Source organism: Dipodomys merriami, unplaced genomic scaffold (genome assembly GCF_024711535.1).
Source record: "Dipodomys merriami isolate MVZ:Mamm:240054 unplaced genomic scaffold, mDipMer1.0.p SCAF_60, whole genome shotgun sequence".
NCBI lineage: Eukaryota > Metazoa > Chordata > Mammalia > Rodentia > Heteromyidae > Dipodomys > Dipodomys merriami.
In genome coordinates, this window is record NW_027206180.1 from 7,987,027 (window position 1) to 8,014,728 (window position 27,702).

Here is a 27,702-nt window from a genome sequence, read left to right on the forward strand (position 1 = left end):
GCAACTCTGGATGGAGCTCTTTTGCGCAAGGCTGGCTCGCTATCACTTGGCCCACAGCTTCCACTAAAGGTTTCTTAGGTGGTTAGTGGAAGATCAGAGTCTCACAGCCTTTCCTGCCCGGGCTGGCTTTGAACTGCGATCCTCAGATCTCAGTCTCCTGAGTAGCTAGGATTCCAGGCGTGAGCCACCGGCGCCTGACTTGGTTTTACATTTCGTTAACTGCATTGTGAAGGCATCTTAGACAGAGCAGAGAGTTGCAAAGATGGCTGGTGGAGTTCCTGCAGAGCCTCACCATGGCTTCCTTCTCTGAATGGTGACATGTGGCAGGGTGCCCCCCAGTCCAGTGGTTCCCCCCACACACACCCGATGCCAGGCCAGGCTCAGTCCCACACAGAGCCACACCTCACCCATTTTTTTTCTTTTTGCTTATGTGGTGCTGAGGAATCGAACCCAGGGCCTCAGGAATGTAAGGCAAGTGCTATACCACTGAGCCACCTTCCCAGCCCTAACCATGGTATTTCCTTTTTTTTTTTTTTTTATTGTAAAGATACTATACAGAGGGTTACAGTTACATGAGTGAGGTAATGAGTACACTTCCTCTTGAACATTGTTACCCCTCCATTCACCCATTTGTTTTTATGTTGGTTTGGAGATGAGTCTTGGTAACTTTGTTGGCTAGCCTCAAATTCTTTGTTTCTTTCCAGTTGACTTTATTGTTATTATAGAGGTGATGTACAGAGGGGTTACATTTGCGTGTATCAGGCAAGGAGGACGGCTCTGCTCCCCCTCCTCTCCCAGTCCCTCCCTCCTATCTCCACTTTCATCAATGTCCAGTGCAGCTATTGCACTTGGTCACCTTTTGCCTTGGATTCTGTGCCCTCCCCAACCCCCCAGATGTGCACGTGAACACACTGTATATGAAGTGAAGAATACACAGTCATCAGAAAGAAAAATTACAAAAAGTCTTTTGTTTCCATATCTTGGAGTTCGTCTCAGTATGTATATTTGTTTATATACACATGAAGAGGTGCTTGGGCACTGGGCCTTTGTGATTCTCTCCTAAGATTCCTCTGCTGGTGTCACTGTCGTATCTAGAATCCTGTGTAATTTGTCATATCCCAGTGCGTCGTAGATCTAACTTCCACGTGTCAGAGAGAACATGTGCCATCTGTCTCTCTGATCTTTAGCCTCAAATTCTTTGTGTGTGTGTCGGTCGTGGGGTCTGAACTCTGGGCCTGGGCGCTGTCCCTCAGCTCTTCAGCTCAAGGCAGGCGCTCTACCACTTGAGCCTCAGCGCCACTTCCGGCTTTATGTGGTGCTGAGGAATCGAACCCAGGGCCCCGTGCATGCGAGGCGAGCGCGCTACCCCTGAGCCACCCGCCCAGCCCCCGCGGCTTCCTTTTGTAGCACTCGGACCGAGCAATGGAAAGGAGGGCCCTGCGGTGCTGGCCCGCCAGGCGGGCGTCGCGGGCGCCCGTGCGTCCCTGCAGACACCGGGGCGCCGCAGGTCCTCCGCGGCCCTTTCCCAGAGCCCCGCATGCCTGGGAGGCGGGGTCCGCGCGGGGAGAGAGACGAGGGGGCGGAGTCAGTACGGTGGGGGCGGGGCCTCGGTGGGAACCAAGCAGAGCCAGCACTAGGCAAGGGGCGGGGCATCGGAGGGGCGGGGTCAGTAAGATAAAAGGGGCGGGGCCCTGGCGGGCGAGGCCAGTACGGTGTGAGGGACCGGCCTGGGCGGGGGCGGGGCCTTGGTGGGGCGGGGCCGCCGCGCGGTGGGCGGGGCCGCGTGCTAACGGTCGCGCGTGGCGGTCGCGCGGACTCCGGGCTTCCCGCCCAGTGGCTGAGGAGCGGCGGCGAGGCGCGGGGCGGGCGGCGCCGGGGCGGGCGGCACGGAGCAGCTCTCCGGCGGGACGTCCCCGGTGAGCCGCGGTCGCTGCGGTTCCGAGGGCCGGGGCCGCGGGGAGGAGGCCCGCGCGGAGCGCTGAGGTGAAACCCGCCGGGGCGGCGGTGCGAGGCGTGCGGACCGCGCGTGCGCGGGCCCCCGCGGCCTGCCCCGCGCACGGGGGTTCTGGTGGGGCCTCGAGGTCGCCGACGCCCGTGCGGCCCGTGACCCCCGCGCCCCCCCCAGCAGGAATCACCCAAACCCCGCGGGAAGGGTGAACCGAGCCAGAATGGAAACGACAATTCTGGGCTTCGGTCCCGGCTCTAGAATCTTCCACAGCCCCAAGTCCGCGGCTGACGCCTGTCTCTCTCGGTAGATACTCGGGAAGCTGAGAGCCGAGGATCGCGGTTTGAAGCCAGCCAGGACGGAAAAACCTGTGAGACGTTTCTTTCTTTCTTCGGCCAGTCCTGGGGCTTGAACTCGCGGCCCGGGCGCTGCCCCTGAGCTGCTTTTGCTCAAGGCGAGCGCTCTACCCCGGAGCCACCTTCCCGGCCACCCTGATACTATTATCTCCTATTAACCACTGGGACAACATTAGGGGAGGCGTGGTAGAGCGCTAGCCTGGAGGGGAAAAACTCCGGGCAAAAGCTCAGGGGCGGGTCCTGAGTTCAAGCTCCGCCAACCGATCACAATAACCACCTCCACCACCACAGCAGAGACTGCTGAGAGTGGGGGATAGTTGAGGCGGGCCACAGGAAAAGCCTCTCCTGGACCCCTGAGGAGTGTGGAGGACCCTCTCCCAAACAGGAAAGGTGGAAGGTGTCACAGAGTGGGGAGCATCAAGGAAGAGGGGCTGCATCTGGGCGAGGCAGAGCACTGCCACAGCCTTCTACGGGCCTGGGAAAGCACGGAGAGTGAGGTCCCTGCACTCTGCCATATCCTTCAAATGATTGTGGAAAGTGAAAGAATCTCAAAGAAGCCTGACGCCAGTGGCTCGCGCCTGTGAACCTAGCTACTCAGCAGGCTGAGCTCTCAGCATCACGGTTCAAAGCCAGCTTGGGAAGAAGTCTGTGAGACTCCGATCTCCAATAAACCACCAGAAAACTGGAAGTGGCGCTGTGGTTCAAGTGGTAGAGCATTCACCTTGAGCTGAAGAGCTGAGGGACAGCACCCAGGCCCAGAGTTCAAGTCCCAGGATTGACAAAGTTAAAAAAAAAAAAATCTCAAAGAGGTCATAAGTCAGTTACTGACCAAATCATCAAGAGATGCTTAAGGGTAAAAATGTGAGGAACTCTAGGGGGCAAGCTCTTGTCTAGTAAGCATGAGGCCCTGAGTTCAAACCCGATACTAGCACCACCAAAAAAGACTACCTGAATTAATATTTATTTCATCATTATAATAATTTTTTCCCCCAAAGTACAAGTATCCAATGCTTTCTTTCAATGGATCAGTAGTTCTCCTCACATTGTCTCATTCCTAACTGGTCAGCCACACAGACACCTACCTTTGTCATACCTTCCTGCCACACTCATTTCTGTTTTTATAAAAATACTTGGATTGTAGGTCTGACTAAATCATATAGATTTTTAAATTATTTTAATATTTGGAATTTTTCATGATTATTTCAGATATTTAATTTATATGTCTAAATTGTATTTTCTAACATGCAGATTGAATATGGCAAGTTCCTTTGCTTTGAGGACCTTTACTGCACTTGCAGATCTGCAGCAAAATATGGCTAATCTGGTAAGTTTCAATTCTGGTTTCAAAACTGGTTTGATTATTCTCATGAAAAGTGAAATCTCGTAGCATTCAGTGTAGCAAATTTATTGGATACATTCTTATAAAATTGATAAGCATGTAGATTATTCATTAATATAATTATAGATATTAAGCATCCCTAAACCTGTTTGTATTATGTTATTGAAATAAAAATTAATCTTCTGTCTATAGAGCAGGAGACATCATTGTAGATATGCTTAGCAATGGTTCAAAATAATCAAAAGACTTTTGTGTTATTTTGATATTTAATAAAGGGATCATTTTAGTAAATGTGTGTAAGAAATAGTATCAATGGGAGCTGGGAAGGTGGCTCAGTGGTAGAGTGCTTGTCTTGCATGCATGAGGCCCTGGGTTCACTTCCTCAGCACCACATAAGCAGAAAAAGCTGGAAGTGCCGCTGTGGCTCAGATAGTAGAGCACTAGCCTTGAGCTGAAGAGCTGAGGGACAGTGCCCACACCCTGAGTTCAGGCCCACAACCGACAAAAAAAAAAAAAAAAAAGAAATAGTATCAATATGTCCACACTGCAGGAAGAGGAGCTAAGAACTTAGCTAGAATAAACTTCATTATATTTTTAATGTCACTGATTATTGCAAGGTTAAAATCAAGGTCTAGAGTTAGTCATTTTAGTTTTTCCCTTTGAAAGAAGATAACTATTTTTATTTTTTTTTTCATTTTTTTGTTGCTTGTGGGGCATGAACTCAGGGCCTGGGCAGTATCTGAGCAATTTTTGTTCAAGGCTAGCACTCTGTTACTTTGAGCCACAACCCCACTCTGGGTTTCTAGTTATCTAGTTATTGCAGGTTAACCAACTGGAGATAAGAATGCTACAGACTTTTCTGCCTGGGCTGGCTTTGAACTGAAATCCTCAGATCTCAGCTTCCTGAGTAACTAGGATTATAGCATGAGCCACTGGTGCATGGTTCTTCCTTTCCTTTCCTTTCCTTTCCTTCCTTCCTTCCTTCCTTCCTTCCTTCCTTCCTTCCTTCCTTCCTTCCTTCCTTCCTTCCTTCCTTCCTCCCTCCCTCCCTCTGTCTCTCCCTCCCTTCCTCCCTCCCTCCCTCCCTCTCTCTCTCTTTCTCTCTCTCCCTCCCTCCCTTTTCTTTCTTTCTTTCTTTCTTTCTTTCTTTCTTTCTTTCTTTCTTTCTTTCTTTCTCTCTTTATCTCTTTCTCTTTTTTCTTTCTCTCTCTCTTTCTTTCTCTCTCTCTCTCTTTCTCTTTCTTTCTTTCTTTCTTTCTTTCTTTCTCTCTTTCTCTCTCTCTTTCTCTTTCTTTCTTTCTTTCTCTCTTTCTTTCTTTCTTTCTTTCATGGGGTTTTAACTCTGGTCCTGAATGCTGTCCCTCAGCTCTTCAGCTCAAGGCGAGTACTCTACCACTTGTGCTACAGAACCAATTCCCATTTTCTGGCGGTTTGTTGGAGCTAAGAGTCTCATGGAGGGGCTGGGAAGGTGGCTCAGTGGTAGAGCGCTTGCCTTGCATGCTTGAGGCCCTTGGTTCGATTCCTCAGCACCACATAAACATAAAAGAAAAAAGCCGGAAGTTGTGCTGTGGATCACATGACAGAGCACTAGCCTTGAGCTGAAGAGCTGAGGGACAACGCCCAGGCCCAGAGTTCAGGCCCCATGACCGGACCCAAAAAAAAGAGTCTTATGGACTTTTCCTGCCCGGGCTGGCTTTGAACTGTGATTCTCAAATCTCAGCTTCCTGATTAGCTAGGATTACAGGCGTGAGCCACCAGCACCCAGCTTTATTTTTATTTCTTAAAACACATTTCAAAATTGCAGTTTTTGTTTTGATAGTTACTAAAGGGGATATTACAACTGTTTTTTTTTTTTTTGGTAGGTCATGGGGCCTGAACTCTCAAGGTGAGCACTCTACCATTTGAGCCACAGCGCCACTTCTGGTTTTCTAGTGGTTTATTGGAGATAAGAGTATACTATGGCCGGGCGCCGGTGGCTCACGCCTGTAATCCTAGCTACTCAGGAGGCTGAGATCTGAGGATCGCGGTTCAAAGCCAGCCCGGGCAGGAGAGACCATGAGACTCCTATCTCCAATAAACCACCAGAAAACCAGAAGTGGCGCTGTAGCTCAAGTGGTAGAGCGCTCGCCTTGAGCTGAAGAGCTGAGGGACAGCACCCAGGCCCAGAGTTCAAGCCCCACAACTGCCAAAAAAAAAAAAAAAAAAAAAAAAAAGAGTATACTATGGACTTTCCTACCTGGGCTGGCTCTGAACCATGATCTTCAGATCTCAGCCTCCTAAGTAGCTAGGATTACAGGCGCCAGCTAACATGACAACTTTTAAGGAAGTTGAAATGGAATATCCAAGACTTTTTTTTTTTGCCGGTTGTGGGGCCTGAACTCTCAGCATGGGTGCTGTCCCTCAGCTCTGCAGCTCAAGGCTAGTGCTCTGTCACGTGAGCCACAGAGCCACTTCTATCTTTTTCTGCTTATGTGGTGCTGAGGAATCGAACCCAGGGCCTCATTCATGCAAGGCAAGCACTCTACCACTGAGCCACCTTTCTAGCCCAGAAGATCCAAGACTTTAGAATTTAAAATTTAAATTTATTAGCAGCTCTGTGTGTGTGTGTGTGTGTGTGTGTGTGTGTGTGTGTGTGTGTGTGTGTGCATACATACAGTCTCTCTCTCTCTCTCTCTCTCTCTATATATATATATATACAGTCTCCTCTCTCCCCCCCTCTCTCTATAGGTACATATGTGTAATTTATGTTACTGCCCAGCATGTTTGGATTAAGAAGCTAAACAATTTCATGTTAGCAGACCCATATAAGGGAAAGCTTTGACTACAATAGCAAATGAAATTGCATTATACATGTGCTCTAGAAGAATTCAGTAATGCTGGGCGCCGGTTGCTCACACCTGTAATCCTAGCTACTCAGGAGGCTAAGATCTGAGGATCTCGGTTCAAAGCCAGCCAGGGCAGGAAAGTCCATGAGACTCTTATCTCCAATAAACCACTAGAAAACTGGAAGTGGTACTGTGGCTCAAGCGGTAGAGTGCTCGCCTTGAACTGAAGAGCGCAAGGACAGAGCCCAAGCCCAGAGTTCAAGTCCCACAACATATTAAAAAAAAAAGATTCAGTAAGGATCTACAGCTACAGCATAGGGCAGTTAGTGTGCGCCACCTAGTGACTGAAAATAAACTAGACGGGGGTGGGGGGGGAAGGAAGGGATAGTAGGAGAAAAACAAAGGAGGGAGTTAACAATGCTTGACAAGAAATGTACTCATTACCTTACTCATGTCAGTGTAACCCGTCTGTATATCATCTTTACAGTAAAATAAAATTAAAAAAAGAAAATAAACTAGAAACATGCCAAGTATCAAACAACTATAGTTATAATAACAGCTGTCTTTTTATTTTGTACTATTCTTTGTAGAGTTGAGCATTTATGGAATTCTTTTACGTGTTTGTCTGGATTAAAAACATTTAAATGGTTCCTAGACAAAAAATGTTTGTTAGAGCCAGTAAAATATAACAATCCCATGAAATTAAATTTACCATCTACATCTGTGTTTAATATTGGTCTTCTATACTCTTTTGTTTTTCAGAAAATAATCGGTATAGTTATTGGGAAAACAGATGTCAAAGGCTTTCCAGACAGAAAAAGCTGAGTTCTTTTTAACGCTTTGCCTCATTTTTCATCAAGTGTGGCTTATGTCTGTAGCAAAGTGTATTTAACTGATTACATTTCCCATGCCTGCTCAATCTCCTAAGAGCAAAGATCATGTTATTGTGTATGGTAAGACGCATACATGAGGATGAAGATAGATCATAGATCATATTTTTATTGTTTTTGTTTGTTGTGGGGCTTTAACTCTGGGCTTGTGCCTGTACCTGTGCTCTTCAGCTCAAGGTGAGCACTCTACCACTTGAGCCACAGTGCCACTTCCAGTTTTCTAGTGGTTTATTGGAGATAAGAGTCTCAGACTTTTCTGCCTGGGCTGGCTTTGAACTGTGATCCTTAGATCTCTGCCTCCTGAATAGCTAGGATTGCAGGTGTGAGCCACGAGTGCCCGGTTTTGCTTTTTCTTTTTTAAAATTGTTTATTTTTTCCCAGTCTGGGGGCTTGAACTCAGGCAGGGCCTGAGATCTGTCCTGAGTTCGTTTGTGCTCAAGGCTAGTGCTCTACCTCTTGAGCCACAGTGTCACTTCCAGCTTTTTCTGTTTATATAGTACTGAGGAGTTGAACCCAGGACTTCATGCATACTAGGCAAGCACTCTACCAATAAGCCATATTCCCAGCCCTTTTTTAATTTTTATAATTTTTTTCCTGTTCTGGGGTGGAACTCAGGGTCTAGGTGTTGTCCCTGAGCCTCTTTGTGTTCAAAGCTAGCATTCACCACTTGAGCCACAGTTTTACTTCCAACTTTTTTCTGAGTAGTTTATTGGAGATAACAGTCTCATGGACTTTCCTGCCTAGGCTGGCTTTAAACTGCAATCCTCAGATCTCCGCCCCCTGAGTAGCTAAGATTACAGGTGTGAACCACCAGCACCCAGTTTGTTTTCTTTTTTGTCCAGTAGTGGGACTTGAAGTTGGGGCCTCATGCTCTCACTTGGGCTTTTTTGTGTTTTTCTTAAGCTGTTACTCTACCACTGAACCCTGGACAAACATGCAAAAACCTATCTGAAAAATAACTAAAGCCAGAAAGGGCTATGAGTCTGCCTCCAGAGGCAGAGCCCCTGCCTAGCAAGGTGGGGGCCCTGTCCAGTATGGCTGAGACAGAGAATTAGTGACAAAGAGAGAAGGGGGAAGGAGAAGGAGAAAGAGATAATAAAAAATAACACTTTCTGGGGCTGGGAAGGTGGCTCAGTGGTAGTGTTTGCCTTGTATGCCTGACACCCTGGGTTTGATTCTTTAGCACCACATAAGCAGAAAAAGCTGGAATTGGCACTGTGGCTCAAGTGGTAGAGCACTATCCTTGAGCTGAAGAGCTGAGGAACAGCACCCAGGCCCAGAGTTCAGGCCTCATGACCACACCCCCCCCCCCAAAAAAAAGAGAAAGAAATAGCACTTTCTGCTATGCATTTAACTTTTTATAATCATAATGATCATCAAAAATCATGTGATTAAACAAATCATTGGTCTTCCCTTAGATATTGGATCCGAAAGATACACTTTCAGTTTCACCATTCGTGATTCACCAGCCTGTTTTGTAAATGCAGCATGCTGGGGTAAAGAAGAGTACATCAGGCCACTTTCTGACAGTTTTAGGGTGGGTGACTGTGGTAAGTTAATGTTGATTCTTTATTTTTTTTTTATTTCAAGATACTTTATTTTCAAAACAAGTCCCAACACTAAGCTTCTTTATTTTGACCTGCCCTTCAATTGCTTTCTCCTCACTTCTAGAATTAATGTTTAATTACATCGCTCTGCTTCAGACTAGCATTGACTCTTTTTTGTTGTTGTTGGTTGTGGGGCCTGAACTCTGGGCCTGGGCACTGTCCTTCAGCTCTTCAGTTCAAAGCTAGTGCTCTACCACTTGAGCCACATCACCACTTTCAACTTTTTCTGCTTATGTGGTGCTGAGGAATTGAACCTAGGGCCTCATGCTTGTAAGGCAAACACTCTACCACTGAGCCACCTTCCCAGCCCCAACACTGATTCTTAAACGGTTTCAGCTGCAGTATTTTTCCTGTGGTATATTTATGATAGCTATATTGAAGCACTCACAATGAAATAAAACATAGCTCACAGGTCTCCAGAATCTTTTTTTTTTTTTTTTTTTTTTTTGGTCGGTAGTGGGACTTGAACTCTGGGCCTGGGCGCTGTCCCTCAGCTCTTCAGCTCAAGGCGAGCGCTCTACCACTTGAGCTACAGCGCCACTTCCGGTTTTCTTGTGGTTTATTGGAGATAGGAGTCTCACAGTCTCTCCTGCCCGGGCTGGCTTTGAACCGCGATCCTCAGATCTCAGCCTCCTGAGTAGCTAGGATTACAGGCGTGAGCCACCAGCGCCCGGCAGGTCTCCAGAATCTTATCAGAACAAAAGCCAAATATGAAGAGCATTAATGTGACATATGGCATATGACTTGAAACATAGAAATGTGATTAGTCATAGTTTTACTAGCATTTCACAATTCAGTTTGCATTAATTCCTATCATTATTACAGTCATTTACCTTTGTAAACACATGATAGGGCCACTGAATAAATTTTGATAAAAATTGATATTTGGGGCTGAGAATGTTGCTCAGTGGTATAGTGCTTACCTAGCATGCATGAAGCCCTGGGTTCAATTCCTCGGTACCACATAAACGAGAAGCTAGAAGTGGTGCTGTGGCTCAAGTGGTAAAGTGCTAGCCTTGAGCAAAAAAAGCTCAGGGATAATGCTCAGGTCCTGAATTCAAGCCCCAGGACTGGCAAAAAAAATTGATATTTGAGGGCTGGGAAGGTGGCTCAGTGGTAGAGCGCTTGCCTTGCATGCCTGAGGCCCTGGGTTCGATTCCTCAGCACCACATAAGCCAAAAGAAAAAAGCCAGAAGTGGTGCTGTGGCTCAAGTGGTAGTGTGCTAGCCTTGAGCTGAAGAGCTGAGGGACAGTGCCCAGGCCCAGAGTTCAGGCCCCACGACTGGACCCAAAAAAAAAAGGTCCAAAAATTGATATTTGAATTTTAAGGAACTTTGTTTTAGTTGAAATAGTTTTCTTTCTTTCTTTTTTTGGTTAGTTGTTGGGCCTAGAATCAGGACCTGGGTGCTGTTCCTGAGCCTCTTTGTGCTCAAGGCTAGTGTTCTACCACTTTAAGCCACAGCACCACTTCTGGTTTTTTGAGTGGCTAATTGGAGATAAGAGTCTCACAGGGACTTTTCTGACTAATCTGGCTTCAAACTGCCCACCTCAGATCTCAGACTCGTGAGTAATTAGGATTACAGGTGTGAGCCACTGGCACCTGGCGGAATACCATTTCTTTTGCACATTCCCTTCTCCATAGTATCTTTATGACTATGGGAAGAACAAGGATTCTGAAAACATCTATATGGGTTCAAATCCAAGTTTCCACATTTATTTACCTTGTGCATTTGAGAACATTTTTTTTTTGGGGGGGGGGTCCGGTCGTAGGGCCTGAACTCTGGGCCTGGGCACTGTCCCTCAGCTCTTCAGCTCAAGGCTAGCGCTCTACCACTTGAGCCACAGTGCCACTTCCAGCTTTTTCCTTTTTGCTTATGTGGTGCTGAGGAATCAAACCCAGGGCCTCAGGCATGCAAGGCAAGTGCTATACCACTGAGCCACCTTCCCAGCCCTTGAGAACATTTCTTAATCTTATTGTTCTCAGCTGTGAAACGATACCTGATTATGTTTGGGGTAATGTTTAATGACCCCTTACAAAGTGTAAACTTAGTTACTTGATAGATGACAGCTCTAGCTTATACAAGAAACAAGAAGCTGGGCACTTGTGGCTCATACCTGAAAATGTTAGCTTCTCAAGAAGCTGAGATCTGAGGATAACATTTCAAAGCCAGCCAGGGTAGGAAAGTCCATGACACTCTTATCTCGAATTAACCACCAGAAAAGCAGAAGTAAACACATGGCTCAAAGGGCTAGAGCTCTCTCGTGGGCTGGGAAGGTGGCTCAGTGGCAGAGAGCTTGCCTTACATGCATGAGGCCCTGGATTCGATTCCTCAGCACCACATAAGCAAAAAAAAAAAAAAAAAGCCAGAAGTGGCACTGTGACTCAAGTGGTAGAGCACTAGCCTTGAGCTGAAGAGCGAGGGACAGTGCCCAGGCCCAGAGTTCAACCCCACGACCGGACCCCCCCATCCCCCCTCAAAAAAAAAGGGGGGGGCTAGAGCTCTCACCTGGAGCAAAAGAGCTCAGGGACAGAGCCTGGGCCCTGAGTTCAAGCCCTGAGACCAGCACCAAAAAAAAAAAGGTGGAATTTGAGGTATGGGGAAATTGAAGCCCTAACATTTTGAATTCACAAAGCCTGTAAGTAGCTGAGGTTACATCTTAGTGAGCTTTTCTGAGTTTAGCTTTGCTCTCTAAGTAGTGTTTTATTGAATGGTATGTTGTAACCCAATCAGTGTCAAGTAAAACTGAATCAATGGAGTAACACTAGTATGAGTCACTTGCTGGGACTAAAACACAAAGCAAAACTCTTCAAACTAATGGCTGCACCTCCACGTTTCCATTCATTATAGTGATGTGGGATGAAGACTGGAGGACGCATACCTCTCCTGCCAGCTCAGAAGTTAGAATCAAAGTACAGCTCATTGTTAGCCACACTCGGTTTTCATTTAATCCTGTTACAGTTTTGTGAGGCCACCACAATTTGACCTCTCTTTTAGTGATAATAGAAAATCCCCTGATCCAAAGAAAGGAATTAGAAAGAGAAGAAAAGTTCAGCCCAGGAACTCCGAGGTAAATATAAAGCCCCTTTCTTTCTTTCTTTCTTTCTCTCTTTCTTTCTTTCTCTCTTTCTTTCTTTCTCTCTTTCTTTCTTTCTCTCTTTCTTTCTTTCTTTCTTTCTTTCTTTGTTTCTTTCTTTCTTTCTTTCTTTCTCTTTCTTTCTTTCTCTTTCTTTCTTTCTTTCTTTCTTTCTCTTTCTTTCTTTCTTTATCTCTCTCTCTCTCTCTCTCTCTCTCTCTCTCTCTCTCTCTCTCTCTCTCTCTCCCCTCCCTCCCTCCCTCCTTTCCTTCCTTCCTTCCCCTCTTTTTTTTTTGTCTGTTGTGGGACTGGACCTAGGTGCTGTCCCTCAGCCTCTTTGTGCTCAAGGCTTAGTGCTCTACCACTTGAGCCATAGCACCACTTCTGGTTTTGGGGTGGTTAATCGGAAATAAGTCTTATGGGGACTTTGCTGCCCAGGCTGGCTTCGAACTGTGATCCTCAAATCTCAGCCTCCTGAGTACCCAGGATTACAGGCTTGAGCCACAGACACCTGGCTTGCTTGCCCACCCTCCTTCCCTCCTTCCTTCCCTCCCTCCCTTCCTTCCCTCCTTTTCCTCCTTTCCTCCTTCCTTCCTTCTCTCCTTCCCTCCTTCCTTCCCTCCCTTCTTCCCTCCCTCCTTCCTTCCCTCCTTCCCTCCTTTTTGTCCTCCTTCTCTCCTTCCCTCCCTCCTTCCCTCCTTCCTTCCTTCCTTTTCCCTTTTTCCCTCCTTCCCTCCCTCCCTCCTTCCTTCCTTTTCCCTCTTTCTCTCCTTCCCTTCCTTCCTTCCCTCCCTTCCTCCCTCCCTTCCTCCCTCCCTCCCTCCCTCCCTTCCTTCCTTCCTTCCTTCCTTCCTTCCTTCCTTCCTTCCTTCCTTCCTTCCTTCCTTCTTCCTTCTTTCCTGCCCTCCTTCTCTCCCTTCTTCCCTTCTTGTACCTTCTTGTACTCAAGGCCTCATGCTCTTGCTCAGATTTATTGCTCACACCCCTCATGGACTTTCTTGTCTCAGCTAGCTTATAGCCATATTTCTCTAAAAAAAAAAAAACAAGTGGGCTGGGAAGGTGGCTCAGTGGTAGAGCACTGCCTTGCATGCCTGAGGCCCTGGGTTCAATTCCTCAGCACCACATAAGCAAAAAGAAAAAAAAGCCGGAAGTGGCGCTGTGGCTCAAGTGGTAGAGTGCTAGCCTTGAGCTGAAGAGCTGAGGGACAGCGCCCAGGCCCAGAGTTCAGGCACCATGACCGGACCCCCCCCAAAAAAAAAGGAATTGACTTTTGAATCTGGAAGCAGTTTTTTATTAAACATCATTTATATTAACTTTTTAAATGTGTTTTTGGAATTTAGCAACTATAAACTATTGCTCAGTGAGAATCACTCCGTGGTGAAAGTTTGTTCCAGTTATGAAGTGGACACCAAGTTACTTTCTTTGATACACTTACCTGTTAAAGAGTCTAGTGACTACTATTCATTGGGTGATGTCATTGCAAACGGACCCAGCCTTGATGGGAGGATTATTAATGTGCTGGCAGCTGTGCGATGGGTAAGTCAGATCCAAATGCAATGTGACAGACTGCTCTGTTGCCCAACTTAACTTTGGAATCAATGGTCAGGACCAGTGGGAGCAATTTTTCCTATCACAGTAGTAAGTCATATTATGAAAATAGTAACTTTTCTCATTAAAGGGAATAAGATAGCATTTTTCCTGTTGAATAACCAGCAAAATAAAAATCATATTGCTAAATGTAGCATTTTACCATTTATAAATAATGCAGTATTTGACAGCATTCATACTTGGGTTAAAGAAACATATAAATAGAAAGGATAAGCTTATTGACTTGAAAAGCCAATGTGGTTGAATGAGTCAAGCAATCATTTGGTACCTGTGTTCTCAGAGCTGTGCAGAGAGGGAGGAGGAAGGAAAAATACTCATTGTACTGGGTAGGACTGCTGAGAAGGGCCCTGAGCAGCAGGTAAGGACAGCACTCCAGGGGCCCCAAGAACATCAGAATCCATCTCAGTGACTACTGAGGAAAGTTCTGAGCTGAGTAAGGACTGTCTGCATAACAGACAAAGGCACTGTACAAAGATTTAGAGGTGGACCTCAAAAGGAAATCTTCACAGGTCCTGCAGCTCAGTGCTACAGCTCTTGCTGACTATGTGCAAGACCCTGAGTTGAATCCCTACCACCCCCCAACTAAGACTAAAGCCTCACAAAATAAAGTGTACGCAGACTTTTTTTTTTTTTTTTTTTTTTGGGTCCGGTCGTGGGGCCTGAACTCTGGGCCTGGGCGCTGTCCCTCAGCTCTTCAACTCAAGGCTAGCGCTCTACCACTTAAGCCACAGCACCACTTCCGGCTTTGTTCTTTTTGCTTATGTGGTGCTGAGAAATAGAACCCAGGGCCTCATACATGCAAGGCAAGCGCTCTACCACTGAGCCACCTTCCCAGCCCAATACTCAGAAAATTTAAAGGGACACAATTTCTCAAACATGTGGAAGAAGGATAATCAGGAGACACATTGACTTATGCCCCTCTTGTAGCCAGTGTTGTAACTAAACACTAGTTGCATTTTAAGATTGAATCCTGCCTGGGGGGTGTTCACTCTGCAGATGGCAAGTTAGTGGATACACATGCCTCATCTGTTTTGTTTTCTATCCTAGCCCCACCTGGCCCTGTGGAGCACAATATGTTAGACTAGAGGAATCACAGGCTATATAGCAATCTTGAAGCATAGGAGAAATCACTTTAAGTCTCCTCCTCTCCTCCTCCTCCTCCTCCTCTTCCTCTCCTCCTCTCTTCCTCCTCCTCCTCCTCCTCCTCCTCCTCCTCCTCTCCTCCTCCTCTTCTCCTCTCCTCCTCCTCCTCTGTTGTTGTTAATTGTTTCTCCCTTGTGCTGTTTCCCCATAGTCCTTAATGCCATTACATTATTAATGTCATAAGACCTGTCTCTAAGGCTTGTAAAATCCTGCAACAGCTCCGCCCCCACCAGCCTGACGCCCTCTGCCATGTGTCACATCACTGCTTTTCATGCCTTTCATCTTCCCTTTTATTTCAATCCTTTTCATTTTTTTCTTCCAATTTTTATTTAACCTGTTCTTCTCCCTCCTCACCTCCACTGTGTTTCCACTTCTCAGCTCCTTTTACCATAACATTCTTCCCCCACCCAATACAGTATGGCTGACCACTCTCATCCTTTGGCTCTTCTTTCCTCTGACTTTTTCTTATAGAGCCTGGCTTTTGATACCTTTGCATCTTTCTTTAGCCTGTTCCCATGGGACTCAGTTCTGCCCATAGGTGCCCTGGTGAATGTGGCGCAGGGTAGCCAGCCACTGTCCTGGATCTCTGCTGTGAAGACTGCAGATGCACCTGCTGAGAACCCTCTAGTCAGACAAAGGCCTTGGGCTTACCTCCTCTCCTCTGTCCTTTCTCCCTGCATTGTAGGCAGAATGCTTTGTGTTGAAGTACTTCCCTCTACCATTCCCTTCTGGAGGACACAGTGAAGGCATCGCTGCTTGGGGCTAGGCCTAGAAAGCTCCAGTGCATTCAATCACATGAACTCCATGCCAGCCTCAGGACACAGATGTAGATAACCATGTCCTGCTGCCAAGGATTCCACGTCGATGCCACCAGGGGCCTGTGGTGACACATTTGTCCTGGCATGTGAAAAAGACTCAGGTTTATCTTTAAGGCATATATCTGTGGTTCTCTTCAAAGTGTATGTATTCAGCCAAATATACTTAGTTTACACAAAAGGTACTTTCAAATCATGAAACACAAACGTGCAGTTCTTCCCATTGACATTTCTAGTTATGTCTGAGTATTATTCCATGAGCAGCACTTGCCTCTGCGTCTATAGCGGAGGGATAATGGTTTTCTTCACTTTCTAAGGTTGGAGAGCCTAAACACTTTACAACTTCAGACCGAAGAAGAGGCCAGAGGTGTGAAATTAAACTCTATGATGAAACAGAGCCTGCTTTTACAATGATCTGGTAATCTCCCACATCTCTTCCAAGCTGTAATATCTGCTGTTATCACTGGGTAATCATAGGAGATAAACTGCCTTAAAACTGTAGAGTGCTGAGTTGTTATAGATTCCAGCTTAAAATCAGGTCCTTGTTAGCACAGTGAACATGTGCTTCCTAACAGAGTGGGTTTTTTTAGGTCCAACCTATAGGAAACAAGCCAAAATGTTGGAGGTTTTTCACCAAGTTGGGGCTAAGCTAAAGCACCACCCCTTGCTCAGGCTGGATCCCACATGGAAAGTGGCCTCTACCTATCGAGGCTACTAAGCAGTTTAACCACTGTGGGGGCCCTGCTTTAATGGTCAGAAGTTTGAAGTTCTAAGACTGTCATTCACTTCTAGTTAGCCTGGAGTAATGAAGTGCTGCAAAAATAAACAATTAGTAGAGTAGAGGTTGTTAGAAGACTGTTGAAAGAAGAATTGCACTGTGTAGATGTTAAATACTCTGTCTTCTGTTTGTTTGTTTGTTTTTTTGGGGGTGGGTGGGTGGGTGTTTTATGCTAGTCCTAGTGCTTGCACTCAGGTCCTGGTCACTGTCTCTGAACTTTTTTTGCTCAAGGCCAGCATTTTACCACTTGAGCCACAGCTCTACCTCTAGCTTTTGGGTGATTAATTGCAGACATGAGTCCCACGGACTTTCCTACCCAGGCTGGCTTGGACGTGTGATCCTCAGATCTCAGTCTCCTTAGTATCTAGGATCACAGGCGTGAGGGCACAGGTGCTTGGCCCTTTAACTTCTGTTTTTGACCATGTGGGAAGTTGCAAATACCAGACACTGAGGCAGGGTTTCATTTTATTCTTTCCTTTTTTGGTGAATAATGTGTTGTGATGGACTTTCCCAATGTACTCACTTTGTATCATTTCTTCTTAAACAAATGCAGTTGGGATAATGAATCCATTCTGCTTGCACAGAGCTGGGTGCCACAAGAAACAGGTATCATGGTTCAGGGACTGTTTACAATGCTTGTCAGTTTTTTTTTAAAATTTTATTTTATTGTAAAGATGCTGTACAGAGGGGTTACAGTTACATGAGTAAGGTAATGAGTACATTTCTTGTCGAGCATTGTTACCCCCTCCTTTATTTTTTTCTACTGTCCCTTCCCTCCCCACCTTCCCCAAATGCTTGTCATTTTTAATCACCAGTATATTAATTTTAAAAGGATTTTTCCCAAACAGTAATATTTGCCTCAGATGTAAGAATAACTTTTGACAAATTTCGAGACTGCATGACAGCAACTGTAATCTCAAAAACCATTATTACGACTAATCCAGGTAAAAAAGCGTGTGGACTATATAAAAAGTAAATATAGTTCACCATATCAAAGTAACTTTTACTGCTAGAATGTTGAAAAATATGTACATATATGTAGTCCATCATTTGATCCTAGCTTATGAACTGACGTTTGTATCACCCAGGACCTCCTGCAGTGCTTGCTAAAGGAGTGGGCTTTCTAAGTCAGACCTGGGGAAGTCAGAGACTTACTGCCCCGAGCTGTCAGGGTGCTCTGGGTTCAGGCAGGGTCAGCTGAGCACTGCCCAGGAGTGCAGATGTGGAATAACACAAGCTCAAGCAGGGAGAAATACAGCACTATGTCATTTTAACGTAAGGTCATGTCTATAAAACAGCTCTACCAGTGACTAAGAATTATAAAGCACGTTTACGTTTTAAGAAAATGATTATAGGTTTACTCCTTTGCAGACAGGGACTCACTATGCATTCCAGGCTGGTCTCAAACATGTGATTATATGTAGCCGAGGCTGAGCTCAGCCTCCACAGTGCTGGAATCACAGAAATGTAGCACCATGCCTACTTAAGTTCCATGCCAGCTGCTGTATTGAAACTCGGTGGAGTCATACACATGGTCTCTTCTTAACCAACACTTAGGATAGCAATGCTACCTTTGTTTCCCTTTCCATTGTTAGAGGGGGTTACAATGGTTTATTATTTTAAGTATCTTTTTTGTACCTGGGCTCAAATTCAGGGTCTCATACTCTTGCTCAGCTTGCTTGTTCATGGCTGGTGCTCTACTACATGAGCCATGCCTCCAATCTGGCATTTTGCTGGTTAATTTGGAGACAGAGTCTCAGGCCTGGTTTTGAACTTCTACAGGTCTCAGTTTCCTGAGTAGTTAGGATTATTTCTGGCTTATTTTATCTTTCAATGATAGAAAATCTCTTCCTTGTTATTGGTTAATTCTAGAGTTATTCTAGAGTTCTCATCCTGTTAGTGGTTGATTTTAGAGTTATTCTAGAGTTTTCATCACCTTATTAGCAGTTGAAGAGTATGTATGACTTCACATTTTACTGTTAAAGTAATTTTGGAGCCTTTGCTTTCTTGCAATTTAAGATACTCCAGAAGCTAACATCCTACTGAATTATATAAGAGAAAATAAAGAAACGAATGTTCTGGCTGATGAAATTGACAGTGTTTTTAAAGAACCTGTAAATTGTAAGTAACCCTTTAAATATCTTTCTTTTTTTTTTTTTTTTTTTTTTTTTTTGTCAGTCCTAGGGCTTGAACTCTGGGCTTGGGCACTATCCCAAGCTCTTCAGCTTAAGGTGAGTGCTCTACTGCTTGAGTCACAGTGCCACTTCCGTTTTTTCAATTATTTATTGGAGATTAGAATCTCAAGGACTTTCCTGCCAGGGCTGGCTTTGAACTATGATCCTCAGATCTTAGCCTCCTGAGAGTAGCTAGGATTACAGACCTGAGCCACTGGTGCCCAGCATTTAAATATCTTCTGATTAAAAAAAAATTGCAATGCTGGGATCAAATCCTGGCCTCATGTATGCTAGGAAAGAACTCTACTGTCAGACACTGGGGCTCACCCCTGTAATCCATCTACTCAAGAAGCTGAGAACTGAGGATCACTGTTCAAAGCCGGCTGAGGCAGAAAAGTCCTGGTGAGACTCTTATGACCACTCAAAAACAGGAAGTAAAGCTGTGATTGAGCAAAAAAGAGCTGAGGGACAGAGCCCAGGCCCTGAGTTCAAGCCCATGACCAATTAAAAAAAAATCATGCCATTGAGCTATATCCCTCTGGAACATCTGGAGGGTTCTTTTTCTTGGTTCTGAGGATTGTTCCCGGCCCCATGAACATGACATTGGGTGCCAGATTCTATGTGTTGGCATAGACCTCTTTTTTAATTTTTCTTTTCTTTTTTTTGGTGCTACTAGGTTTTGAATCAGGGCCTCATGCTTGCTAAGCAGGCATTTTGCCACTCGAGCCATTCTTCCAGCTCCTTTTTATGTTGGTTATTTTTATTTATTTTTATTTTTGGGTCCGGTCGTGGGGCCTGAACTCTGGGCCTGGGCGCTGTCCCTCAGCTCTTCCGCTCAAGGCTAGCACTCTACCACTTGAGTCACAGCGCCACTTCCGGCTTTTTACTTTTTGCTTATGTGGTGCTGAGGAATCGAACCCAGGGCCTCCGGCATGCAAGGCAAGCGCTCTACCACTGAGCCACCTTCCCAGCCCTATGTTGGTTATTTTTAAAATAGATCATGTTTCATACCTGGGGTTGCCTGCACTGTGGTCCTCCTATTTGCAGCTGGGATAGCAGGCGAGGGTCACTTCACCCAGTCCTTGCCCCTCCCAGTAGCGTGGGATAGCAGGCACATGTCACAGCACTTGCTCCCTCATTGCAATGGAGTCTTTGCAACTTTGCTGCCTGGACTGGTGGTGAGCCGAGGGCCCCTGATGTGATGTGCATCTCCCAAGTAGGCAGCGTGACCACAGGCTTGAACATCCACACCTGGCTCTTTGGATTTTTATTATTTATTTATTTATTTAATTTTGTGAACATACTATACAGAGCGGTTACAATTACATGGGCAGGATAATGCATATATTTCTTATCAAGCATTGCAGCCTCCTCCTTTGTTTACCCTTCACATCCCTCTTTGGATTTTTAAAAAGTGCCTTAAGCCTAAACTTTTGGTTTGACATTGTAAAAGATACAGTATTCCTATTCTGTGGCTACTATATTTCTACTTTTAGAAAACTAATTTAAAACTTTGGGGGACTATATTATGGCTAGCCAATCTGATGAAAGCTAATGAACAATCCTTACTATCAAGAAAAAGAAACTCCAGCTGGGCACCAGTGGCCATGCCTGTCATCCTAGCTACTCAGGAGGCTGAGATCTGAGGATCGTGGTTCAAAGCCAGCCTGGGCAGGAAAGTCCATGAGACTCTTATCTCCAATAAACCACTCAGAAAATCGAAAGTGGTGCAGTGGCTCAAGTGGTAGAGCACTAGCCTTGAGCTGAAGAGCTGAGGGACAATGTTCAGGACCAGAATTCAAGCCCCATGACCAACAAAAACAATAAACTTCAAGAAAAACTGGAAATGGCGCTGTGGCTCAAGTGGTAGAGAGCTAGCCTTGAGCTGAAGAGCTCAGGGACAGTGCTCAGGCTCAGAGTTCAAGCCCCACGACCAACAACAACAACAAAAAAAAGTGAAAGAAAAAGAAAAATTCCAAATATTCCAAATGACTCTTTTTATCTCCCAGTGGACTGCTAGCAAGTTTTTACTCCATTGCTTGTCTGCATTGCTTTATGGCTCAAGGCTGGTGTTTTCTGGTGGATAATTGGAGATAAAAGTTTACAGACTTTCCTGCCTGGGCTGGCTTTGAACCATGGTCCTCAGATCTCAGGGTAGCTATATTATAACCGTGAGCTATGAGTGCCTGGCTCTTTCTTACCTTTTAATGGTGTCTTTTTTTTTTTTTTTTTGTTGGTCCTGGGCTTGAACTCTGGGCCTGGGCGTTGTCCCTCAGCTCTTCAGCTTAAGGTGAGCACTCTACCACTTAAGCCACAATGCCACTTGTGGTTTTCTGGTGGTTAATTAAAGAGTCTCATGGACTTTCCTGCCTGGGCTGGCTTTGAACTGCAATCTGCAGATCTCAGCCTCCTGAGTAGCTAGGATTACAGCTGTGAGCCACCCAGTGCCTGGCTAATGGAGTCTTTTGATGAACAGAAATTCCTCCTTTAATGAAGAGTAATTTCTTATATTTCCCCCTTTTTAAAAGCTTATTTTGTGGCTTTTATATCTATCTATCTATCTATCTATTTATCTATCTATCTATCTATCTATCTATCCATCTATCTATCTATATTTATTTATTTATTTTTCGGTTATGGGGCTTGAACTCTGGGCCTAGTGCTGTCCCTGCGCTCTTCAGCTCAAGGCGAGTGCTCTACCACTTGAGCCACAGAGGCACTTCTGGTTTTCTGGTGGTTTATTGAAGATACAAGTCTCAAGGACTTTCCTGCCTGGACTGGTTTTGCACTGAGATCTTCAGATCTCAGCCTCCTGAATAGCTAGGATTACAAGGGTAAACCACTGGCGCCCGGTTGTATAATGTTTTAGTACAGCATTTTTTTTTCTGTTACTTAAGATACTAAATGTTCTTTTTTTGAACTTTATACCTTTTCTATTTGGATACAATCCTCTGTAGGTCTTAGAATATATATGCAACTGTAATGTTTCTTTTTACATTTAGTGAATTCAATAGTGGATGTCTATACGGTAAAACAACTAAAAGAAAAAGCTTCAAAGAATGAAGGGAAAGCAGACCCTTTCTATGGCATCCTTTACGCTTTCATTTCTACCCTCAGCATTGATGATGGAACTACAAGAGTAGTTCGAAATAGATGGTAATTAATTTTATAAGAAATAATCATGAATAAATTTTAAGCTTTATGTAAGTTACAGCTATTATTTGACATATGGTGATTAAGTATTTGAGAGAAATGTATAAGTAAATAAAGGATAAAAGTTTTCATAGGGGCTGGGAAGGTGGCTCTGTGGGTAGAGCGCTTGCCTTGCATGCATGAGGCCCTGGGTTCGATTCCTCAGCACCACATAAGCAAAAAGAAAACCCGGAAGTGGCACTGTGGCTCAAGTGGTAGAGTGCTAGCCTTGAGCTGAAGAGCTGAGGGACAGCGCCCAGGCCCAGAGTTCAGGCCCCACGACTGGACCAAGAAAATAAAAAAAAAGTTTTCATAGGCTAGGAGCATGGTGTAAGTGAAAGAGCGCTAGCCTAGCAAGTGTGAGGTCCTGAGTTCAGTGCCACCAAAAAAAAAATTGGTAAGTTTTCCTGAAGTTTGGCATGGAGGCACAGGCCGTGATACCACTCAGGAGCTAGAGGCTGGAGGGTCAGGAGCTTGAGGCTAGCCTGGACAGCCTTCTCCTGAGCAGCTGGGATCACAGGAATATGCCACCACATGCTAGGCAAGCGTGGCTCAGTCTAGCGTGCTTGCCTAGCACGTATGAAGCCCTAAAATGCAATTCTTCAGTACCACATACACAGAAAAGGCCAGAAATGGCACTGTGGCTCAAGTGGTAGAGTGCTAACCTTGAGCAAAAGAAACTCAGGGATAGTGCCTAAGCCCCCTGAGTTTAAGACCCAGGACTGGCAAAAAAAAAAAAAAAAGAAAGAAAAATACAAAAGAAAACTCTTGGTTGTCATATCTTACAGTAATATAGTGACAGTAATCTAAAAATGTACTTTGAACTGCATTATGCATATGATCTCCAATCTCACCAAGGTCGTGGTTAATATTGCCTCACAGAAAGTAAACCACAGCAGATTTTAATAATCTTAGTTGAACTAGTTTGCAAAAAGCATCTCAAATATTACTGTGTGGATTAGTGTTATAGCTCAAATGGTAGAGCATCTGGTTGGCAAGCACAAGGCCCAGAATTTAAATCTCAGTACCGCCCCAAAACATTAGGAAATGTTATTTTGAAAATCTCCCTATGGATTTTTGTTTATTTGTTTGTTTTTGTCAGTTGTGGGGCTTGAACTCTGGGGTTGGGCCTGTCCCTGCGCTCTTCAGCTCAAGGCATGAGCTCTACCACGTGAGCCACAGTGCTACTTCTGATTTTCTAGTGGTTTATTGGAGGTAAGAGTCTCACAGCCTTTTCTGCCCCAGCTGGCTTTGAACCGTGATGCTCAGATCTCAGTCTCCTGAGTAGCTAGGATTACAGGCATGAGCCACTGGCACCTGGCTCCCTATGGATTTTTATAGCTAAAAATTTCTCTTTTTTTGTTTTTGTTTTTTGGGTCTGGTCATGGGCCTGAACTCTGGGCCTGGGCGCTGTCCCTCAGCTCTTCAGCTCAAGGCTAGTGCTCTACCACTTGAGCCACAGCGCCACTTCCGGCTTTTTTTTTCTGCTTATGTGGTGCTGAGGAATGGAACCCAGGGCCTCATGCATGCAAGGCAAGCACTCTACCACTGAGCCACCTTCCCAGCCCATATAGCTAAAAATTTCTGTGTATGTGCCAGTACTGGGGCTTGAACTTAGGGCCTCGCACTCTGCGATCTGTAGCTACACAGGAGAGAAACTATGGTCTCAGATGTTTCTTCTGCTTGAGAAATTTGAATGAGTCTTCCTCGTTCCAAATTGCGGGGTTAAAGCCTGCCTCAGAACTACAAAGTATGAGCTGAGTGCCGGTGGCTCACGCCTGTAATCGTAATCCTAGCTACTCAGGAGGCTGAGATCTGAACATCGTGGTTCAAAGCTAGCCTAGTGAAGAAAGCTGTGACATTCTTATCTCCAATGAAGCACAAAAAAAAACCCCAAAAAACTGGATGTGGAGGTGTGGCCCAAGTGGTGGAGCACTAGCCTTGAGTAAAAAAACGCTTAAGGACAGTGCCTAGGCCCCAAGGTCAAACCCCAAGATAGGAATCTTTGCAGCTGAGGGGTTTTCCGTATGGGTACAGGAGACTGATTACTCGGCCCAGGTCAGCACAGTTCCCGCCCTCCCAGCTCCCAGTCGGGAGATGGGCCTGCCCACCTGGAGAGTAGATGTGGCCACAAACATCACTGCAGCCTAAGCTCTGCAGCTGTTCCAGAAAAGAAGGGGCCGTGGCAGGGGTGTAGGAAAGGGGGCCTACAGAGAAAGGAAGGCCACTGGACCGTAGGGACTAGGCAGCGACCATGCCCAGGGAAGCAGGGCGCTCTGAGAAAGGACGGCATCCCCGGCTCCAGAGGGTCACAGATGCTGGGGTGAGGCCGCTGTGCACAGCGCCCGTGGGCTGCTTGCCGTGTGCTCCGCTTCACACTGAACACTCAGGGAGCGGGCATTCTACATGCTTAGATTTTTTTTTTTTTTTTTTCTGAGAAAGGGCCTTGTTCTGTAGCACGGCCTCAGACTCTTCTACCCCAGGCTCCCAGGTGCTGGATTACAGCCATGTACTACCATGCCTCACTTTGATATTTACTAGAGATCACAGTTGTCACTTGGGATCATCCCATTTTTCTTTGTTTCTTTTCAGTTCCAACTGCGGTTATATTGTAAATGAAACATCCAACACTTGCTTAACTTGCAACAAAGGTTCTTTTCAGTTAAGGCCTGTTTCTCTCAGCTTTGACATGCTGGTTGATATCACTGACCACACGGGAACCCTCCCTTCCTGTAGTCTCTCCGGAAGTGTTGCTGAGGATACTTTGGGCTGCACGGTAAATGGAAAATAAAAGGGCTAGAAATATTTTCAAACTGAATATTTTGTCTTAAAATTGCTATGTCTGCCATCGAGAGAATTGAGCTACAATTATTCTGAGTAAAATTCTGTGTTTAGTGAGCAAGTTTGTTTTACAATTTAGTCAAAATTAGTTATCCATGTCTGTTTCAAAAATATTTGATTTTTTTAAAAACTAGGCACATCAATTTCTTGCAATGACTGATGAACAGAAAACAGCACTGAAGTGGCAATTTCTTTTGGAAAGAAGCAAAATTTATGTAAAAGTTAGTACTCTCGCTATTTTACAGATTCAAATAATTTTATAAATATATAATTAAGGAAATTTTTGCTGGGTGCCAGTGGCTTGCACCTGTAATCCTAGCTATGCAGGAGGCTGAGATCTGAGGATGGAGGTTTGAAGCCAACCCAGGGCAGGAAAGTCTGTGAGGCCCTTATTCCAATAAACTGCTCCCTGCCTCTCCCAAAAAAGCCAGAAGTGGTTCTGTGGCTAGCCTTGAGCAAAAGAATCTCAAGGACAGCACCCCGGCCCTGAGTTCAAGTGCCAGGACTGGCACAAAGAAGAAATAAATTTAAATAAGGAAGTTTTTGGCAGTGCTGAGATTCAAACCAGGGCCTTACGCATACTAAACAAGGGTTCCACCCTCCAGCCCAGGAATTAATTTTGGTGTTTGACACAAGGTCTTGCTGTGTAGCAGAGGCTGGTCTGGAGCTTGTAAACCCTTGTCTCTGCCTCCTGAGTACTGAGATTACAGGTGTGCCACACCTCATCCAGCAGGAATCAATTTTGAAAATAATGAGCAATGTGCAGAAGGACCTGGCTATGTTAAAAACGATGGAAATAGTCAGGGTTTTCTGCCCATGTAGTATAAAGGGAGTCACAAGTGACAGCACATAGACCAATGGAGAAGACCTTAAATGCTAACTGCAAGACAAAGCAAGAGAGGAAACTGGGCTGTTCCCAGACCTGCCTGCCCACCGGGCGCTGTGCCTTCCTCGGGGGGGGTGTGTGTGTGGGGGAATGTAGCCAAGCGCCTTGCTTTTGGAGCGAGATGGAATGGGTCTGCATCTCAGTTCTACCACTCAGCCAGCGTGACTTGCGCTACTTCAGGGACTGAGGATTGCTTGAGTCCTGCAGTTTGACTGCACCCTAGCAATATAGCAAGAGCCGCTCTCAAAGACAGAAATCAGATGTGCCTGGAATCCTAGCTATCTGGGAGGCACCAACTGGGGAGGTTGTGGTTCAAGACCACAACCAGGCTCAAGCCTTCAGGGCGATGTCTGCCCCAGACGGCACCTGGAAGCACATGTCATCAAGCTCCTTCTCTCCCGTGCATCGATGACATTTATGTTTACTTTTTTCTTTTTTGTCAGCGTGGAGGCTTGAATTGTGGCCTGGGCACTGTCCTGGAGCTTTTTTGCTCAATGATAGCGCTCTACTACTTTGAGCAGTGCACCACTTTTGGTTTTCTAGTGGTTGATTGGAGATAAGAGTCTCACAGATTTTCCTGCTCAAGCTGCCTTTGAACTGCAATCCTCAGATCTCAGCCTCCTGAGTAGCTAGGATTACAGGTGTGAGCCACCAGCGCCCAGCTAAAGCCGGCCTCTGTCTTCCTTTCTCTCCCTCAGTTTGTTCTATCGAGCAGAGCCAGGGGTGGGCTGAGAGTCAGCGTTCTGTCCTGTAAGCGCTCGGACCCTGTGGAGGCGAGCAGGGGCATGCCTCAGGAAGCACAGCCTTGACCCCATTTGACCACACAAGGCTGGCCTGCAGACGAGGAGCGAGATGAGCTGTTCCAGCTGCGAGCTCCTTCCTTCTCGGGGCCTGTTGTTCTGTCTCCTTACAGGTGGGAGATGTTTGCACTCAAGAATAAATAAGATTAATCTTCCTCACAAGAGTGAATGAGTGCTTTCTTTCTTCCTTTCTCCTTCCTTTCTTCTTTCTGGTGGTGGAGCTTGAACTCAGGGCCTGGATACTGTCCTTTAGCTCTTTGTGCTCAAGGCTAATGCTCTACCACTTTGAGCCACAGCACCATTCCAGTTTTTGAGTGGTTCCTTGGAGTCTCACTGGGACTTTCTTGCCCAGGTTGCTTCCAATCATGTTTCTCAGATCTCAGCCTCCTGAGCAGCTAGAGTTACAGTGTAAGCCAAGCATCTGGATTGAATGACCTCTTTCTTAAGCCTTCTGCAGTGCCACTCAAGCTGCCAGGGCATGGGAAGACGCACCATTCAAGCTGGTGTTTATGAGCTGCAGAGGCTGCGTGAGCGATCCCTGAGCCGCAGGGCTCCAAGCCTGCTCTGAGCCAGCAACCACCTTTCATCCATCTTGGTCTCCTCCATAGTGACTCCAGCTCACTGCACAGCTCCGCTCCAGTGGGAGCTACTTCTGGCACAGTCCCTCTGGAGATCCATGGTGAGATCAGCACAAGACAGAGAAGCTTGGGGTTGGTTTGGCCGGTCAGACAGTGACATATGATCCAGTGGGCACTAAATGAAGAAAGCAGACGTGAGTATGGCCTAGGTTGGCCATCATGTTTTCTCTAGCTTTTCTTGTCTGCATGTGGGAGGAGGGGTCATGTGACCCTGGGTGCATCCAAAGTGAGCTAATTGAGGAGGCCACGAAGGACTTGACCTCATTGTGTGAAATGGTGGTCAAGGACTGACTTTCCGCATTGTTCTTTGGGGAGAAGACATGAAGACCTCATTGTGTGAAATGGTGGTCAAGGACTGACTTTCCGCATTGTTCTTTGGGGAGAAGACATGGGAGTGAAGCAAGATGAGTCAGGAAGGGAGCAGAATGGAGGGGCAAAGAGAGCGAGGGGAGGGAGGGGCTGAGCGCCTTTTGCCAGCACCGTTGGTTACACAAGAGCAGCCAAGGTGCCTGAGTTGGGTGGTGTTTTGTAACAAAATACAAAAAAAAAAAAAAAAAAAATCAACATAAAGGGGCGGGGGAGGTGGCTCAGTGGTAGAGCACTTGCCTTGCATGCATGAGGACCTGGGTTCGATTCCTCAGCACCACATAAGCAGAAAAAAAAAGCCAGAAGTGGCGCTGTGGCTCAAGTGGTAGAGCGCTAGCCTTGAGCTGAAGAGCTGAGGGACAGCGCCCAGACCCAGAGTTCAGGCCCCATAACCAAATCCCCCCCCCAAAAAAAAAGTCAACCT

General features: G+C 45.9%; 1 protein-coding gene across 2 annotated transcripts; it reads left to right on the forward strand.

Moving 5' to 3' along the window:
* The first annotated feature begins 1,848 nt into the window (after nucleotides 1-1,848).
* Nucleotides 1,849-26,410, forward strand: LOC138814662 (meiosis-specific with OB domain-containing protein-like). 2 transcript variants are annotated; one of them, XM_070003785.1, is made up of 15 exons: nucleotides 1,849-1,916; nucleotides 2,256-2,315; nucleotides 3,550-3,625; nucleotides 7,228-7,285; nucleotides 8,774-8,905; nucleotides 11,959-12,031; nucleotides 13,378-13,573; nucleotides 15,921-16,021; nucleotides 16,935-16,987; nucleotides 17,230-17,325; nucleotides 18,401-18,502; nucleotides 21,558-21,711; nucleotides 24,340-24,523; nucleotides 24,723-24,809; nucleotides 26,173-26,410. In XM_070003785.1, exons 3-15 carry the CDS (start codon nucleotides 3,557-3,559, stop codon nucleotides 26,281-26,283), a joined length of 1,416 nt encoding a protein of 471 aa, XP_069859886.1. In that variant the 5' UTR covers nucleotides 1,849-1,916; nucleotides 2,256-2,315; nucleotides 3,550-3,556; the 3' UTR covers nucleotides 26,284-26,410. The 2 variants fall into 2 exon arrangements, with proteins under 2 accessions (XP_069859886.1, XP_069859887.1); XM_070003786.1 differs by lacking the exon at nucleotides 1,849-1,916 and having other exon boundaries at nucleotides 2,162-2,315.
* The last annotated feature ends 1,292 nt before the right edge of the window (nucleotides 26,411-27,702 follow it).